This window comes from Patagioenas fasciata, chromosome Z (assembly GCF_037038585.1).
Source record: "Patagioenas fasciata isolate bPatFas1 chromosome Z, bPatFas1.hap1, whole genome shotgun sequence".
Lineage (NCBI taxonomy): Eukaryota > Metazoa > Chordata > Aves > Columbiformes > Columbidae > Patagioenas > Patagioenas fasciata.
In genome coordinates this window covers 82,393,608-82,410,435 of record NC_092560.1, presented here as the reverse complement: position 1 = coordinate 82,410,435, position 16,828 = coordinate 82,393,608, and the positions used below count along the sequence as shown (strand labels likewise).

At 47.8% G+C, this 16,828-nt stretch overlaps 1 protein-coding gene across 1 annotated transcript in view; it reads right to left on the bottom strand.

Moving 5' to 3' along the window:
- Nucleotides 1-209: 209 nt before the first annotated feature.
- The window catches only part of ARK2C (arkadia (RNF111) C-terminal like ring finger ubiquitin ligase 2C), a 52,899-nt gene continuing 36,280 nt past the window's right edge, over nt 210-16,828 (bottom strand). Inside the window, exons 2-8 of the mRNA XM_065860887.2 lie at nt 16,083-16,392; nt 13,296-13,421; nt 9,446-9,575; nt 8,387-8,491; nt 7,773-7,868; nt 6,539-6,645; nt 210-5,426 (exon numbers count right to left, since the gene is read on the bottom strand). Of these exons, the coding sequence (XP_065716959.1) occupies nt 5,309-5,426; nt 6,539-6,645; nt 7,773-7,868; nt 8,387-8,491; nt 9,446-9,575; nt 13,296-13,421; nt 16,083-16,392 (992 nt within the window). The 3' untranslated portion in view covers nt 210-5,308. The remainder of the gene's footprint in view (nt 5,427-6,538; nt 6,646-7,772; nt 7,869-8,386; nt 8,492-9,445; nt 9,576-13,295; nt 13,422-16,082; nt 16,393-16,828) is intronic.

Below are 16,828 nucleotides of genomic sequence, written 5' to 3'. Positions count from 1 at the left end.
CCATCGGATTCTCCAGGGGTTGAAAATACACTTTACCTCTGCAAACCCGCCGGGCAGAGTATTTTATACCCCATCACCATCTCTTTTTCACATCAAAGCCTTAAGCAGTGGAAGAAGAATTGACTCCAACCCAAAGAAAAAGAGAATTAAACAAGGAATAAATAAAGATCAAGCGATTGCCCTGCTGGCTGAATTCTGAGTGGCACAGGTTTGTAGTTAGCAATGCAGTTTGTTTTATTAGTTATAAATAAAGTACAAAAAATCCACCGAAAGTGAATCTAAGCATTTACACAATTTCTAATGTATTTTCATTTCTTCAATGCACTATTGCTTTAATATTAATAATAAATATTTTTCTAGCTTTCTTCTATAAAATAGTCTATGTAGCAAAATGTTGCACAGCACAACAGAACAGCAGTAGGAGTACAAAAATGTGGGTGATCCTTTCACCAGCCTGAGTCATTAAAGGAGAGGATTTGTTTGCTCGCTCCTTGTTTTACTTATTCCTTTTGAAATGTCTTTGGGGTGGGGAGCAACCAACCCCCTGTCCCCACATGGCCCAAAACCGCAGCTCCGGGCTACAAGGGAGGAGTGTTACAGAGCAGCAAGGAAAAAGCACAGGCAGGTTTTAAACCTAGGGTAAGGCAAAGTCAACAAAGCAGAGCAGCACCCTGAAGAGGCGGAGGAAAAAAATGTTAAGGAACAGTCATTTTGTGCCTTTCTAACCCAAAAGAGAGTTGCATTCAGAGCCTTTTTGGGGGGATGGCTACTGGCTGTGTGCATGCATCAAACCCCACTTCTGTCCATACACAGGCCAGCATCCATGATGGCCAAGAGCAGTTATGGCTTAAAGCTTAAAATATTATCAAAGGCGCTCTAGTCCTCTTGTGAAGCTCAAGCACTTGATATTCAGGAGGCTTTTGAAAAAGGGCAGCACGTTGTGAGAGCAGCACTGTTGGGGATGGGGTTGGGGATGGCGATGGGATGGGGATGAGGATGGGATGGGGTGGGATGGGATGGGATGGGATGGGATGGGATGGGGTGGGAATGAAGATGGGATAGGGACAGGGATGCAGATGGGGACAACCAGACCACTTTTTTAATTTGAAAGGACGCATCTATTATCCGTTAGCTCTGTTGACGGCTTACTCTGAAACCTGTTTTGCTGGATGATTGCTGTATACATCTGAGAACCGATTTCTACATTTGTGCAGAGAAAGCTGATCAAGTGAAATAATGGGGGCAAAGGTAAGAATACTCAACTTGTGAAGGAGTTCTCCTTACTGGGGATGGGGATGTGGATAGGGATGTGGATGTGGATGGGGATGGGGATGTAGATGGGGATGGGGATGTAGATGGGGATGGGGACGGGGATGGGGATGTAGATGGGGATGGGGACGGGGATGGGGACGGGGATGGGGATGAGGATGGGGATGCAGATGCGAATGCGGATGAGGATGCGGATGAGGATGCAGATGGGGATGCTTGGCCACCACTGCGGGAGTGGGATGTCAGCTCAGGGCTGGTCCCCTTCCTGGGGACAGGAGGGCTCTGGTGTAGGTCCCAGCTCTAAGTGAATTAAAAAACTTCAAGTCGAGATTTCCTCCTCAACAAACGGTGATGAAACCAGCTAGAAGGTTTTCAGGAAGAGGGATTCTGCTCCATGTGTGTTTTACAGCTGGGTTTTAGCAAACGCCAGGCATTACAGACAGATCCCAAATCACTTCCACCTCCATCCCCTCTCAGCTAGAGCAGGGATCAACCCTTATAAACTTCAGTGACTCTCTTGGTTTTGTCGCCTCCAAGCTCAAGCTCCATCAACTGTTTCCCTCATCCTCCCTGCAGCACCCAGCTGGGTGCAGGCACAGAGGATGAAGAACCGGACCCAGCACCGACAGACACCAAAAACCGAACACAGACACCACGTCTGGGCTTCCTCCCTCGGGTTTTGAAGCAGTTTTCAAAGTCTTGCACTAAACGCATGCATGGCCCCAAGCACAGCCTTGTAGCGGGGGGCCCACTGGGTGTTATGGCGGGGTAACACGTGCAGCAAGAGCAGTAGCATCACCATCAGCGCCGGGGACAGGGCGGCCACAGGAACTGACCGAATCGTTTTGGTTTTGCAGACCGCCGTCAACCGCCTTCAATGCGCGAGGGCAAAAGTGAAAGGATCACCAGAGTTTGATTATGAGTGCAAATAATATTCATATATATGTGCTAAACACAGTCACTATATTGCAGTTTTCCACTATGTCACAGCATACAGAATCAAAGGTTTGCATTTTTATGGAATGTATCCAAGGTAACAGCACCACAGTAATACAGTTTGTAATCACACACCCTGATTTTTTTCTTTTTTTTTTTTGACAAGATAAGCATTACCCCCAATTTTTTTTTAAAGTACCGATGCATGCAAAGCATTCCATTCCCAGAAACAATGCAAAAATGAGGTAATAGGAGTAATAAAAAAAATTAGTATTAATTTCTAAATAAATAAATTATAATTAAAAATGCAAAAAAACAACTATAAAAATAATTAAATAAGAACCCACAATATCTACAAGTTAGTCATAAATTATGATTGTTAAATATAAGGCATTTAAACTCACAAAACCCTGTAAACTATCAATGTTTTGTTCCTAGAGATCGTTGTTGTTGTTGTTGTTGTTGTTTGTTTCGGTTTGTTTTTAAGCTCACCCTATTATCGCAACCTGCTCGCACAAATTATTCAAATGCAAAGGAACCTGACACACCGATGCAACTCCAGACGTTGTAGATTCGCACGCACCTGGGGATCAGTCACTCACACGAGACCACGGGAGTTTGGTGCTTTACTTCACCAAAGGTTTATATTTTTTTTCTATTTTTTTTTCTTTTTTCTTTTTTTTTTTTTTTAAACTGTGCTTGTTCATTAGGCAAATAGTAATACTTTTGTATAGGCTTTAAGAAAACACGCAGTTCGGAAGCGCTTCTCCTTCCCTCGCCGCCTGGCCAGGGTCCCAACCACCCCATTCCTCCCCCTGCTTCACCCCCAGCTTACGCCTGGACAGACCAGACCAGCTTACAGTGTATTTTACCAGCAAAGCTCTGCTTTGCTTGCCCATGTTATCGGTAATATTAGTATTAATTTAAAATGCTGCTTCAATCTGCTGCTGCTGGAGCAAGTCCCATAGGTATCAATGGACCACACCTCAATCCAAGGAGTCTGCGGCCCTCTGGTCCTGGTTGGGACCGCTGCATCCCCCAAGAAACCATTGCTTGTGCTGGGTGGCAAATATAGCATTGAATTAATCACAGAATCGTAGAATCACAGGATGGTTTGGGTTGAAGGGACCTTCAGGGTTCATCCAGTTCCCACTCCTGCCATGAGCAGGGACATCTTCCCCAGCTCAGGTTGCTCAGAGCCCCGTCCAGCCTGGCCTGGGATGTCTCCAGGGATGGTTCAGCCACCACCTCTCTGCCCAACCTGGGCCAGGCTCTCACCACCCTCAGTGTAAAGCATTCCTTCCTCATATCTTCCCACCATATGTCCCCCTCCAACCCCTCCTACCTACATGGGCACAGCAGGAGAAAGACTCCTACATCCTTGTGCCCCACAGGGCTCCCCTCTTTCCTTCCCCTTTCCCGTTGGGAAAAAAAATTCTCTGGGATGCCTTTGAGGTCGATGTTTTCCCATTCCAGCTCAGGGGAATCCCACAATCTCTCAGATAGTAACACATGGTTGTTTCTGCTTGGAGAGCATCGCTTGGTTCCAGCAAAACAGCTGCCCAGGGGAGCTGGACACCATCGCCACCACATCAGCTCTTTCAATATATAATGTCCCTCACTAATTCCCCCTGCTCCTCCACATCTTTATTTTGCTCCCCTACTATGCAAAAAAAAAAAAAAAAAAAAACACAAACGAAAAGTATTTAAAAAAAAACCCAACTTTTAGTTGTGAATGCCGGTTGTCCAGAGGGTTTTCAGCTTGGTCACTACGGTTGGTGTGCCGAGATCTTTATTTCAGGGGAAGCTTAGATCGCAACAGCTCACTTCTTTGGGACCCAGCTCCTAATTGTCTTTTGAGCATTAATGCAAATCGCATTAAACAGACGCACGCAGGTGCAATGTGAACGCGCTTTGCGTCAGGGCTACAACCCAGCCCTTCCAAAAAACAACAAACCCCCCTTCCAACCTGCCTTATCCCACCCTGTTTTAAAATGCTCACAGCCTCAGCAGTGCCTTGTGAGCACTGAGTTTTCTCCCATCATGTTATCAGAGATGTTTTTGCACAGGAGAGGAGTTGGCAGCGTGCATCTCTCAGCACCTCTCCGGTGTTATTATACCCCAAACCACAGCTACAGGCACTGGTTCCGGTAACCATGGTCTTGGACCAGTGCTGCCAGTAGATTCTGAAGCCAACCAGCCTCACAGATCACAGGAGAAAACGTCACAGACAACGGCAATCACAAAGACAGCCCTTCCTTGGATTGCGATGTGCCAAGCCACTCCATTGAGATACGGAAAGCAAAGAAACAGCGTCTACACCGACATTGTGCCCCTATAGAAAGCATCCAGCACCAGCAGATAAGCAGGAACGAAGCTTGTCCCTATTGCTTCATTCATTTCATTCCCAATTTTTATTATTTTTTGAGCTTCTCTAGATTTGCAACACACTGTAAACACAAGGAAAGGAAGCACACGCGGCTGAGGCAAAGAGCGCAACCCTTCTGACTGTAAACAGGATTTTGCTTTTTCGCCCCTTTCCCCCTCAAAAGGCGGGAAAGCTTGACCTCTTTATTCCCCATCTGCAATGTATTGATCAGGCACCAAAATAAGGAATCTATGAAAAAATATTTGGTGCAAATTAGGTAACAGCAACATGTCCACCACAAGATGAGTAGGGCATCAAACACAACATTTCTTAAGCTAACATGCTCCAGCTGCCATCCATAGAAATAGCTAAAGGACCCCTAACATGTTTCTACGTATTCAAGAGGTATATATATACAATCCCCATGAGATGCAGGATTGACAGGCCACACTACCACAACTAGTTCCCTTCATGTTCAACACTAAAATCTTCTGCAGCACGGGGTCTCTGAGCCCCGGGAATACCAGCTCCCTTCCAACGGGCCTGTCTCCTGCGTATGTGCAATGTCTCCTACCGCTAGATATGGTACCACCACCTCCTCCTCCTCCTCCTCCTCGCTAACATGCCTGCAGACTTTTCCTCTCAATCAAATGGCTCAGAAGGCAAAAATTTTGCTGCAAGGGTTTATGGCCATACGACCTGGTGTAAGGAAAATGGTGTGTCCAGCCAGTCCTTTCAGCTGTCCGAGCCAAGCTGTGTTTCAATGTCCACCCTGCAGATCGGGCACTTCTTGCTGGTGGCCAGCCACTGGTCCACGCACACTTGGTGGAAGAGATGCATACAGGGCAATCGCCTGCGGGGAGAGAAACACCGTGTTGTTGGGATGGAGGAGGCCCAGGGGAACAAGAAGGGCCAGAAAGCAGCAGTCAGGGCTGCTTCAAATGTGGGGAAGCACCAATGCAGTGACACCAGTGCTGCCCGGGTCCTGCAGCCTCCCCCACTGGTTGCAGGTCAGAGTTGGTGTCCTTCTTGGCTAAAAGCCTTTTAGAAAACCCCACACCCCCTTGAGATGAGTTTTTCCAATTATTAGTTTTCCTGGTTACTGGTTTTTAACCTTTCAGGAGTATTGGGTTATGCTCCAAAGCCTCTGGCTTCTTCATCGTTGTGTCAGCCAGGTGAGTCCCCACTGCTCCTACATGGGTGTCTGTTGCACCCTGGGGAATGTGGTTGTTTTTCACCTACATCACCTTTGTCATCTCGTTGCTGACCCTCATGAGCTGGAGGGACCTCAAACCACGAGGACACAGAGTAAGAGGATCAGTAGTTCTTGATGGCTTAAGGCAATTAAAGTGTGAGGAGCAGGACCAGGTAGAGCAGCTGCTTCAGCCTCTCGCAGTCACCTGTCCCCATCCTCTGCCACAAGCAGAGATTTGACTCAGCCAAGAGCCTGGGGACAGATAACTAGGGTTTTATTATTGGCTCAGGATGGCTCTCTGTGACCAGGAGGGCTGAGCAAACTCATTTATTCTACAATAAACCATCTCCATCCCAGCCACAAGCCAAACTCCCCTGGACTTCACACCCACACTCCCTTTTGTAGTACTCCGGTCATCTGTCAAGCTCAGACATGGGTGTCACCAAGCTCCAGGTGGTTGTCTGAGACCTGAGACCCAACCCACTCTGCCACCTGGCCCATTGCCACCCAATGGCCCTGCTTAGAAGCAGGTGATCCAAACCAGGAGGTGCTATAAAAGCTCAGCACTCCTGCTGCTGCAGAGTGTTTCCTTCCTACAGCCCATACCAACATCCATCTAAATGCATTTGGTTTCTCAAGCCCTATGACAACCCAAGTGAGTTTGTCAGGACAAGGGCAGGGTTGACCCCACCAGCACAGGGCTGCATTAATCCAAATAAACACAATTCAGGTGGTATAAAGAGGCAAAGGAGCAGATGGAAGGATCGTACCTGACGTCTTCTCCATCTTCGAGCATGGACAGACAGATTGTGCATTTCTCGTCGGTGTCTGACTCCTCTCCATCCTCTTGCTCAGCTTTGCCCTCCTGTGGTCTTCTCTGTAGCCAGGTTAAAGACACAATTTGGTTAGGACTTGACTTTCTGATGCTCTCCCCAACCTGAGTAGTTGCACAAAGGCAAATAAGAGCTTCATCTATCAGCCAGATCCTTCAGCTTGAGGAAGTCAGCCCAGCCAAAAAAGCCACTGAGGAGAGAATGCCACCCCCATGCTGCTGGTCAGCACGTCTCCTCTGGCTGGTGGCAGTGCCTCAAGAAGCAGCCTGTCCTCTGCTGCCCTAACACAGCTCCTCACCACCTCCGTCATCCTCCTTGAAGTGGGGATGGCCTTCATGGTCTGCTTTGCTGGAGGCTTCTCATGGACACCCCAAAGCATGTGGGGCCACCACTGCCAGGAAGGGCAAACACTGTGCCCCATGCCAGCTTGGTCACCAGCCCAGCCCCACATTGCACTGTGGGGCAGTGCTTAGCCTGTCAGCTCTCCCATTTTCTCTTCCCTTCACACATCCATTCCTGTTAACATCATTTTTCTGGATCCACTGGAGATGCGGTCAGAGATAAGCGCAGCAGGAGTTGCCTCACTTCCAACCTGGGCAATACAACATCCCTCACTTATTAATACCCAGTCAGAAATGACCAACATGTGAAATTACTACGCAAACTAGCATTTTTTTTCCCCATTTTCTCTACTACTTGCAAAGCGAGGGGAGGACAACGTCACCCACGCCACGGAGCCAGGACCCTTATGGTGGGGCGCACGGGCTGCGCCGCTGGCATGCAGAACGGGGTGGGTTTGCATGCACAAAGCCCCCCTGGTGTGTGCACATCCTTACCAGGTGCGGGCAGGGGGGAAATCGCACCCCCTGGGTGGGAGAAGGTTGAGACCCTTTTGAAAATTTGGCCCGCAGCTTCCTAGCCTAGAAGTGAGAAACAGCCAGCTGAGCTACACCGCCACTTCAACCCGAGAGCCCCACGGGGTAGTAAAGCACCAATGCCGGATTTACATTCCTTCTCTCTTCTTTCAGGGAATATTGTGATTGATGATGCTGGTTTGCCAGCCCTGAGGACTGAGACCCACCAAAGTTATTCCTTCTGTTCTGCTCCGTGCCCGCAACCCTGGGCCAACAGAAAAGGGCTGTAAGCCTTGTCATGGTTTCGGGGCACTCACCTTCTTGTACTTGTGGGGGAAGGTGAACCTCTCGATGGTGTTCTGGACGGCTCCTCGGCTCACATTGCCCAGCCTGTCCTCCAGCTGCAGCAGCTCCTGCAGTGCGGGAACATCAGAAAAGCACCATCAACATCGCTCCTAGGGCATGAGTTCCCACCACCCCACCCCAAATTCTGGAGACCAAGGCTTCCTCCTGCCTTTCCTTTGATGGAAATGTCCATCAAACCCCAATGAGCTATGCTTTAATGATGAATCTGAGCCCTGGGTCTTGAGCTAGTAACTAAGGGATCAAGGCAAAGAGCTGGATATCAAATATTTTTGAAATAAAGGTAGAATTTGAGCTCTGTTTGGCAGACTGGGAAATCAAACGCTGCAGAACTGGAACACTTTGTCCACAGACACGGACTGAGCCAGAATGAACCCAACCCAGACCCAGGCACCCTGGAATAAACCATCTTTTACCAAACCCACTCAATCCCTTCGCCTCACAGTTATTACTGAAATCGCTGCAAGACTCAGTGCAAATGCCATGCCACAAGCCTTACAAGCTTATGTCAGAGCTTGCACAGATTCCTAGCACTTAAAAATTTAATAAAAATCCTCAAGACACATACTTCATAGCTCTCCCGCACAGCAGATGTGTGTCTGCTTGAGTTCAGTCCCTGAAGAGCCAGTAGCTGAAGCTGAGGATAAGGGTAACTTCTGATTTCGTGAACAACCTGTGAGAAGTGAGGGAGAAAAATAAAGCCATGCGTGCTTGCACATAGAAATCCCTTCTGTACCCAGATTTAAATTTAGTGCTTTAAGATTTCAAAATGAAAGAGCAGATCAACACCTTCCCCAACAGAAGCCTTTTATTAACTAAAAAATGAGGTTTTATTAAATAGATCTCCTATAAATGATAACTAAGAACATTCATTTATTTTGAGTAAACTATCTGTTACAATAATTCCTGTTGCATCCGTAACATTGCAGTTCCAAACTCTTGATACAGATTGGCTTAGAGATTTTGTTTTATTTACTTTCAAATGGCTGGATTTCTCTGCATCCAAGCTTTGATTTTTTTAAGCCTTGCTGTAGAATGCAGGTGTTAGGGTCTGACTGTGGGCATAAGGAAAAAACACTCTCGTGGGGTTTCTGAGGATGGTTTAAGGATTAGCAGTGCTCAGCGTGGCTCAGCTCCAAACGCAGCACCCTGCTAGGGGAAGGGCCAGCAAATTACCCCATCTTCTCATCAAACAGGTCATGCAAAACCTTTATCGACATACAGAGCAATGAAGCAAGGAGTGATGATCCTGTGGCTGAGCCTAGGGAAGGGAGTAATCTACTGCCAAGGCAGGGAGCATTGGGAGACCATAATTCGTTCCGGTATTAATAATATTATTAGTAATAATTGCTGAGTCTCTCACATCCTGTCCAAATTTTGCAGATCAGCTTGTGAGCATGATGCTGCACTTGATGGACTGAATCCTTCCATAGCAGCTGAGCTTTTCTTTCCTTTCTCTAATCCAGAGTGCAATGATGCAATATTATCTTTTCAGACACCTCCTCCCACGGCCAGAGGTAAGTGGGATTCACAGAAGACAGGTGATAGAATGATAGCAGCCTTTATTTTGACTGCCTTCTGGCAGACAATGCATAAAACATTTCTCAGTAAAAGTGCTTTCACTTACCATCTGTGTCGAGGATGTGCTTCTGGGGAAATGGTGCATCCGAGGTGTAGCTAAGTAATGCTGATAGGGCTGAGGGACCGGCCGGACCTGGAACTGGGCGTGAGTCAGTCCTGCATCAACACTGAGGTCCCTGTGAGCACGAGGATGGAGATGCAGCTTAGACTGCACAGGCTCCCTGTGTGCTGCTGCAGCATCATCCCCACTAATGGGATTTATAGAATCATTTGTGCTGGAAGGGACCTTCCCAGCTCCCCCAGTGCCCCCCCTGCCATGACAGGGACATCTTCACCAGCTCAGGTTGCTCAGACCCCGTCCAGCCTGGCCTGGGATGTCTCCAGGGATGGTTCATCCACCACCTCTCTGCCCAACCTGGGCCAGGCTCTCACCACCCTCAGGGACAACAATTCCTTCCTCATGTCCAGCCTGAATCTCCCTCCTTTAGTTTAAAACCATCACCCCTTGTCCTATCACAACAGGCCCTGCTCAAAAGTCTGTCCCCATCTTTCTCACAGGCCCATTTTAAGCACAGAAAGACACAATAAGGTCTCCCCGGAGCTTCTCTTCTCCAGGATGAACACCCCTTCTCTCTCAGCTGGAGAGGATTGAGGGTTGTTTTTGTGCCAGTTAGCACTTGTGTTACCTGGGATCAGGATCTGCACAGCACTAATTTCAGAGCAAGAGCATTTTGGTGGCTCCAATCGATCCCCAGGCTCAGTAACTCAACCCAGGCAGATCAGGTCCTCCCTGTGCTGCCTTAGCTGCACACGATTACATTTTGCCTTGAATATTTCACAGGAATACAGCCAAAAGCCTCGGGCACACACCAAAGAGCCGTTCTGGATAGTTTTTTGGAGGCAGCTACGCACCGTCCAGGGGGTTTTGATGTACCTGTGCTCTCCTTGGAGGTGTCTCAGGTCAGGTCAGAGCAGGACCTAGGGAGACTGCACCTCACCCAAGCCCAGCCTCAAGGAACTCCAGAACTGTTTTTTGTGCAGAAAATATAAAGGTTTGAATGGATTTCTGCATAAGACTGCTGTAGGAAATGGTGGTGCTTGACCAGCAGGCTAATGCCAGTGAAGGAGGACATCCCCAATGGTCTCGCTTCCCTACAGGTAGGCTGGCCTGGGCAAGCAAAGCAGGATCTTCACCCAGACTGAGGCTCAGCTTAGTGAGTTTGGACACTTCATGCCTCCAGAAAAACAACCCAGCTCAATCTCAGGACTTGACAGGAGCAAGATCCCAGCAAACACCACAGCTCTGTCCAGTCCAAGGGTGCAGAAATAAACTGCAAACCCCAACCTCATGCCACGTGGAGGGAATGGGAGGAGACCTAACACAGCATCTCCTATAACCCAGTTAGCTGATCTCTCCTATCTCCAGCCAAAGAGCCTTTCTGCAAACAAGTGCTTAGAACGTCGTTCACTTTGTCATAATCACAAAAGCCGGCTGTCTAATCACCATTGTCTGCACATTTTCCAAAGCTAAGCTAATTAGAGCACAGGGGTGGCTTCCCGTTTCATCCTTGAACTTCTCTTCCCCTGCACAGAGGACAGCGAGAGTCACGGCTTGTTAGGAGCAACCCAGACGTGTCCTCCAGCATCTGTGAAACTGCTTTCACCCAACAGCAGCTAGCGGATGTGAGGGGACAGTAAATGCAGAAATCTTTACCCAGAACGGCCTGTGTACCAGACAGCAGTTCAAATACTGCAGTTCTCCCCACTAAGTCTCTCCACGGCAAGCTGAAGCAAAGAGAGGGACTATCTTTGTTGGACCTGTGCTAGCCACGTCCCAGACAGACAAAACTGGCAGAGGATAAAACACAGCAAGCAACTGGCTGGAATACAACCAGGATAAGAATCCACAGGACTGATTGTTTCCCGTTCCTGTGCCACAATGTTGGAGATTTATCCAGTTGAAGACTGTTCCCAGGTGGATGGAAGATTCAACTGGAAATCAAGAGGCTTTGGGGCCATTCCCAGCCCTGTGATGATGGCCCTGACCACTTCATCTCTGCTTTCCCATATTCCCTGTCTACAAAACAGATGTGATAATCCACAGAGTGCTTTGAAGAGTACTCTCAAAGATGAACAATCATTGTTAATTTGCACAAGTAATTGCACTGCTGAGCTGCTTGTGCACTGGTGCATCTAAATCCTTAAAATCAGATGCTGAGGCTCCTGAAGTGATGCTGCTGTGAGTGTACAGGAGGGCTCAGGGCAGAAAACTGCCTGGAACAGTGTTTGTGGGTGAATGAGTAGAGCACGTTAGACAAAGAAAAACAAAACTAACCCTCAACTTCTAGCCTGTGCTTCATGGACAGCTGTACAGCATCTTGATGATCAGATGTGAGATCCACAAGCTACGATGCTTATAGGACACGGGCTATTAACAACCAAAAACTGAGAGATAAGGAGCCAGGTGATAAGCTGGGTAATTGTCACTAAATGCAGGTGCAGAAGATTACTTAAGGAAGCAAATGAGAGTTTCTTTCTTCTTCACCAGAAGGTTTTAACCAAGGCTGGGCTGTCTGAGACGGCTGGTCACGTCCAGATCCTCCTTCCACCCCAGTTTCCCACAGTGGTGCCTACCACCTCCCGACTCCGAGCGAGAGCCGCTGCTGCTTGTGTGGTGGGAACACATTAGAGGAAAGATTTCATATCTGTCACTGGGCAAAACTGTACATGTGCCCCAAGGGGAAGTGAGTCACCCAAATATATACACACAGTATATGATTTCTGTCATCCCCACTCCTTAGGTTTTGTAAGGCTACGGAGCAACATAGAGGGAAAAGGAGGGAGGAGGAGTGGAATAAAAAGCGATGCTTTATCAGATCCTTCTAATGATTATAATTAAGCACTCTGTGCCTAAAGAGAGGCAGAAAGAATGGCTCTACCCAGATGGTAAGTGAACCACTTTGCAAACCGATATGAACAATGCCATCCTGGCCAAATTTGGCTCAAGTGGTGCCAGTAATGGGAACACCTGATAAGAAAACGGCAGAAGGATCTGGCCACATTTTAGGTTGTGTATTATTACCCCGGGGGAGGGAAAGAAAACCCTGCATTAAAAGGACTTTCCATTTGCAAAGCGAAGTGCTCAGATGTTAGGGAATGCCATAATTAAGATTTCCTGTGACATTTTATTTCAGTCCCCTTGTGCATATACATTGCGATTGTCTCTAATTACATGTTCACATGCTATTTTTTCCTTTCAGTGCACAGAATGGACTTTGCTTAGCTAACAAACAGCTACTCAGAAGCATGTTTTTAGTTTTTTATTCTTCCAAGTAGGGCAGAGTACCTTATGAATTGTGCAAGACCTCAAAACCTGCTCTGAAAATGAAATTATCCATTCTTTGCTCTGTTTTTCCAGGGTATCAAACACTACAGTGGGAGAACGATTAACATGTATTAATTTATTAATACCGCTCTGTGGGGCAGGGCGTCACTGTGCTCCCTGATTTAGACCAAGGAAAAAGCTATGGTCACTGGGTTTTTGACAGCGTGGTAGACAGCAGAAGACCTAGTTCAGGTAGAGATGTTGGTCTACAGGGAACAAAAACCCTGGCTGTGGAGGAAGACTAATGATTGACTGCACTCTGCATCCATGGATGGAGAGTTATGGGTAATATTGATTACTCAGAGTTATCATATATCTGCATAAAGGCTTTAACATGCACTCGTGGCCCTCCCAGAGACAAGTTTGACCATTGCACACTCCCCACATTCTATCTGTTGAGCTGAACCTTTAGCTGTCACAAAAGCGTTGATCCACGGTGACATTCATCAACCCTCGCAGCCTCCCCAGGACTTTTTAAACACCCTGTTCAAGGGAAGTGAGGAAGACTTACCAGTCCGTGCCTTCGGCTAAATACCTGGGCTGGGGTGCCATGGGTTGTGGAGTTTGTAGTTGGTGGCTGAAGTCAAAGCTGGGGTGTAGACGGTGAGGCTGAACGGACATGCGCTCTTGAGCCCGCCTGCAGGGAGGAGACCAGCGAGGGAGTTAGAAACCCAACAGGCACTGCTACATATGGCTCCTGCTCCCACACCATGTCCGTAAACCAGTAGAAACCCCAAAGAGCTCCGCTTGTGAGCATATGTCCAAGAGAAGAATGTCCAGGCAAGTGTCAGGGATGGTGAGAAGAGGAGTTCAGAGTTATGTCGTTTACTTGTGGTCACCACGGACACAACGCAGACCTCCACTCTCCCCCTGTGGCATCTGCATACGCTCAGTTCACAGGAGATGCGATTCGGTGGCAACACGGAGGGAAAAAGAGGAAAGCAAACAGCTTCTTCCCTAGCAGTTTCCTGCCATTTGCACCATTTTCTTTTTCTCCACCGCCAGCCCCATAAACAGCATGCAAGATGAAACATGTCCCTGCTGCAGCCGTTATCCATCATCATAAAGAAGCTGCAGGTTGTCTCGTCTCCCCATGCAGTCCATAAACTTCTGCGGAACCTCATTCATCACAAGATTACTGAGGAGTAACTGAAAGCAGAATTTACTCTCCCTGGCCTTTGCCAACATTTCTCTGGATGATGGACAGGCCAGGCTGGGATCCAGCTCCTGCCCAAGCTCTGCTGCCTTTGCAGGCAGGGAAAGGCAAGTGGTGGAATATACAGGAAGGTTTTTCTAAGGATTTGAGTCTCTTCTTGTCATTTTGCCCACTTCAACTACTCAGGGGATGAGCATGTGCTGCTTGATCAGTGTCCGCATTTGGAGACACACAAGGCGGGTGCACAAGCAGGGTTTGCACTACAAACAGACTCATGCCCCTTGTTCCTTGCTGAGTCCCTGCTTACAAGAGAGGCCACCACAAAACAAAGCTATGGGAAAACATTAGAGCAAACGGAGCAGGGAATTGCTAGATAAATTTTTTTCTCATGAAGCCACAGATCCGAGGCTTAACTTTTGAAGGCATGACCCAAATACCCATTACTAGGACCCCATGTCCCACACCTGTGGGTTTTCTGACACCCTCATCCAACGCAGCTGTGCTTTGAGAAATAGGATGTGGGACTGGGCAAGAGGCTCCTGACCTTTTCCACACCGCAACCCACTTGCAAATATAACACTGACAGCATTTACCAAAGCAGCTTCTTCGTGGAATTGCACTCTGTGTTTTTATTTTAATTCAGCTTATGACTAAGAGATATAAACACTTGTATCATCAGTGCCTCAGCCTCGCACATACTTGCTACCCAGTTATTAACTAATCACTAAATCCACCTAAAATCCAGCTTATGCAAAACAAAACAAGGATGAGAAGATCACACAATTTTCAGACAGAAAGGGTATGGAAATAAAGTGTTTCTGTCTATAGCATTCTTTCCAAATGAAGCATTATCGCAAAGACTCATCCTCTGATTCTTGATCCATAGGTACAACCCACAAATAGCTTCCATATGTTTCCAGAAAAAGCACTCCTCTCCTACATGCTATCTAAACCCCTCTGTCAAGAAACACAATCAGGATAAAGCCAGGCATCCATTTCCACCTCTGCTGAGCTACAGTAATTATCTCTGCAGTCAACAGCCCAGGCTGAATTTAGGCTGCTTTCCATGATTGAATGTGCTGCAGGCCAACGGCGCCATTCACTCTTATATCTGGAAAGCCTAACTAGACCCAGAGGAGTAAGCTCTTCATGTGCAAAACCTGATGGGACAAGGGGATACCATCTGTTACGTGGTTTGGAAACAGCAGCTACAAGGAGGTAGCTCCTTCATGTAGCCTGTTGCTCTCTCTGCCATGCAGGAACGGTTCACTGCAACACCAAGGTGCTACCATCATGATTCTCCTACAGGTGAGACATGTTAGATGGGCATGGTATGGATGCCTATGGGAAAGACACACCTTCTGGTGGCTGAATTTTGGAGGCACACACACGAACTTGTGAAAAAAACACCCAACATCACCAGCACATACTGCCAGTGCTTGGCAAGGACCCACTTGGCTTAAACGAAGTTGATATTTTGGCATGGAAATGACCTTAAAATCCTTGAGATTGTGAAGAAGGTAGGTATTTACAGCACTGGACACACGGGGAATAATTTCAGCCAATATATGAGTAAATTTCCAGTAGCTGTGAGCTTGGTTAAATGCAGTAAAGTGTTCTGTATTCATGAAAGTTTTAGGAATGCCTATACTTATTCATAACCTGTCTCCTAGAAGGCGGTTCTTATTACAATGAGTTCCAGGAGACCATTTCCACAGTGTCCACCACCGGCTTCTCTTGGTTGCAGCTGCGCGGTGATCGTGAATTTGGGTCCTCTTCTCTATACACGGTCACCTTTGGTCCAGTGTGATGAGTTGGCTGGGACTCAGACTGCTGAGTTGGTTAAAACTGGTGTATCTCCTGTCCTGTGCCCAAGTTTCTGATATCTTGTTCACCCAAGGATGCACCCAAGGGTTATTATCTTTTCAAGGCGTCAGCGAACTCCTGTTTCTCATACAATAAGTTACACAGAGCTAAGCAAAGCTAGGCAATAGCGATGTGGGTTAAGGGTCAGGTTTCTAAGTGTTAGCTCCTTAGCTCTTTAAGTGTCAGTTAGTTAATTGCTAGTTAGTCAATTGTTAATCCCCTCTACCAATATCTCCTCAGCATCCTCCAGGAAGAGTGAGACCCACCGCGCCTTACCTGGGATGGGGCATGAGCCGGCGGTGCTGTGCCTCGAGGAGCTGCTGCTGGAGGAGGTATTGCTGGTGAAGCGCCTGAGGTAGGAACGAGGGTCCGGCCACGTCCTGGAAGGGCAGGGCTGGCACCGGTGCCAGGGGCTGGTGCAGGGGACCGCTGTGCTGGTGCGTGGGGGCCATGTGTGGGGTCAGCCCCGGCTGGGGCTGCACCGCGTGGGGCAGGGTGAAGTCGGTGGACAGCTGAGGCTGGGGACCCAGGTGGAAATGCCGGCAGGAGGTAGCATGGGGATGCTGAGACCTTTGAAAAGGAGCACCTGGAAGAGAAGAGCATGGCCGTCACGGGGGACAACAGCAGCCGGGACACCCAGCATGGTGGTTGCCCATCCAGAGTGAGAACTGAGCGAACGGTTATTTCTCTCCTCTGCCAAAAGGGTTAAAAAAAAGAGACAACAGGTCAGTTAATGTTGATTACATGGAAAAATGTTGATTTAGACTAATGGCTTTTCTGCTCAAAAAAAATATTGGAACCAAAGCGTCAGTTTGGGCCAAAGTGACTTTTCGGCTACAAACTGAAGAGTATGCTGATGAAAACTGCTTCGGCGTGCTTTGGTTTGCCTGTCTTAAAGCGAAAGGGAACAAAAATTTTAACAGGACCTGTTGTGATAGGACAAGGGCAGTGGTTGTAAACTAGAAGAGCAGAGATTCAGATCAGATGTAAGGAAGAAATGTTTTTATGCTGAGGGTGGTGAG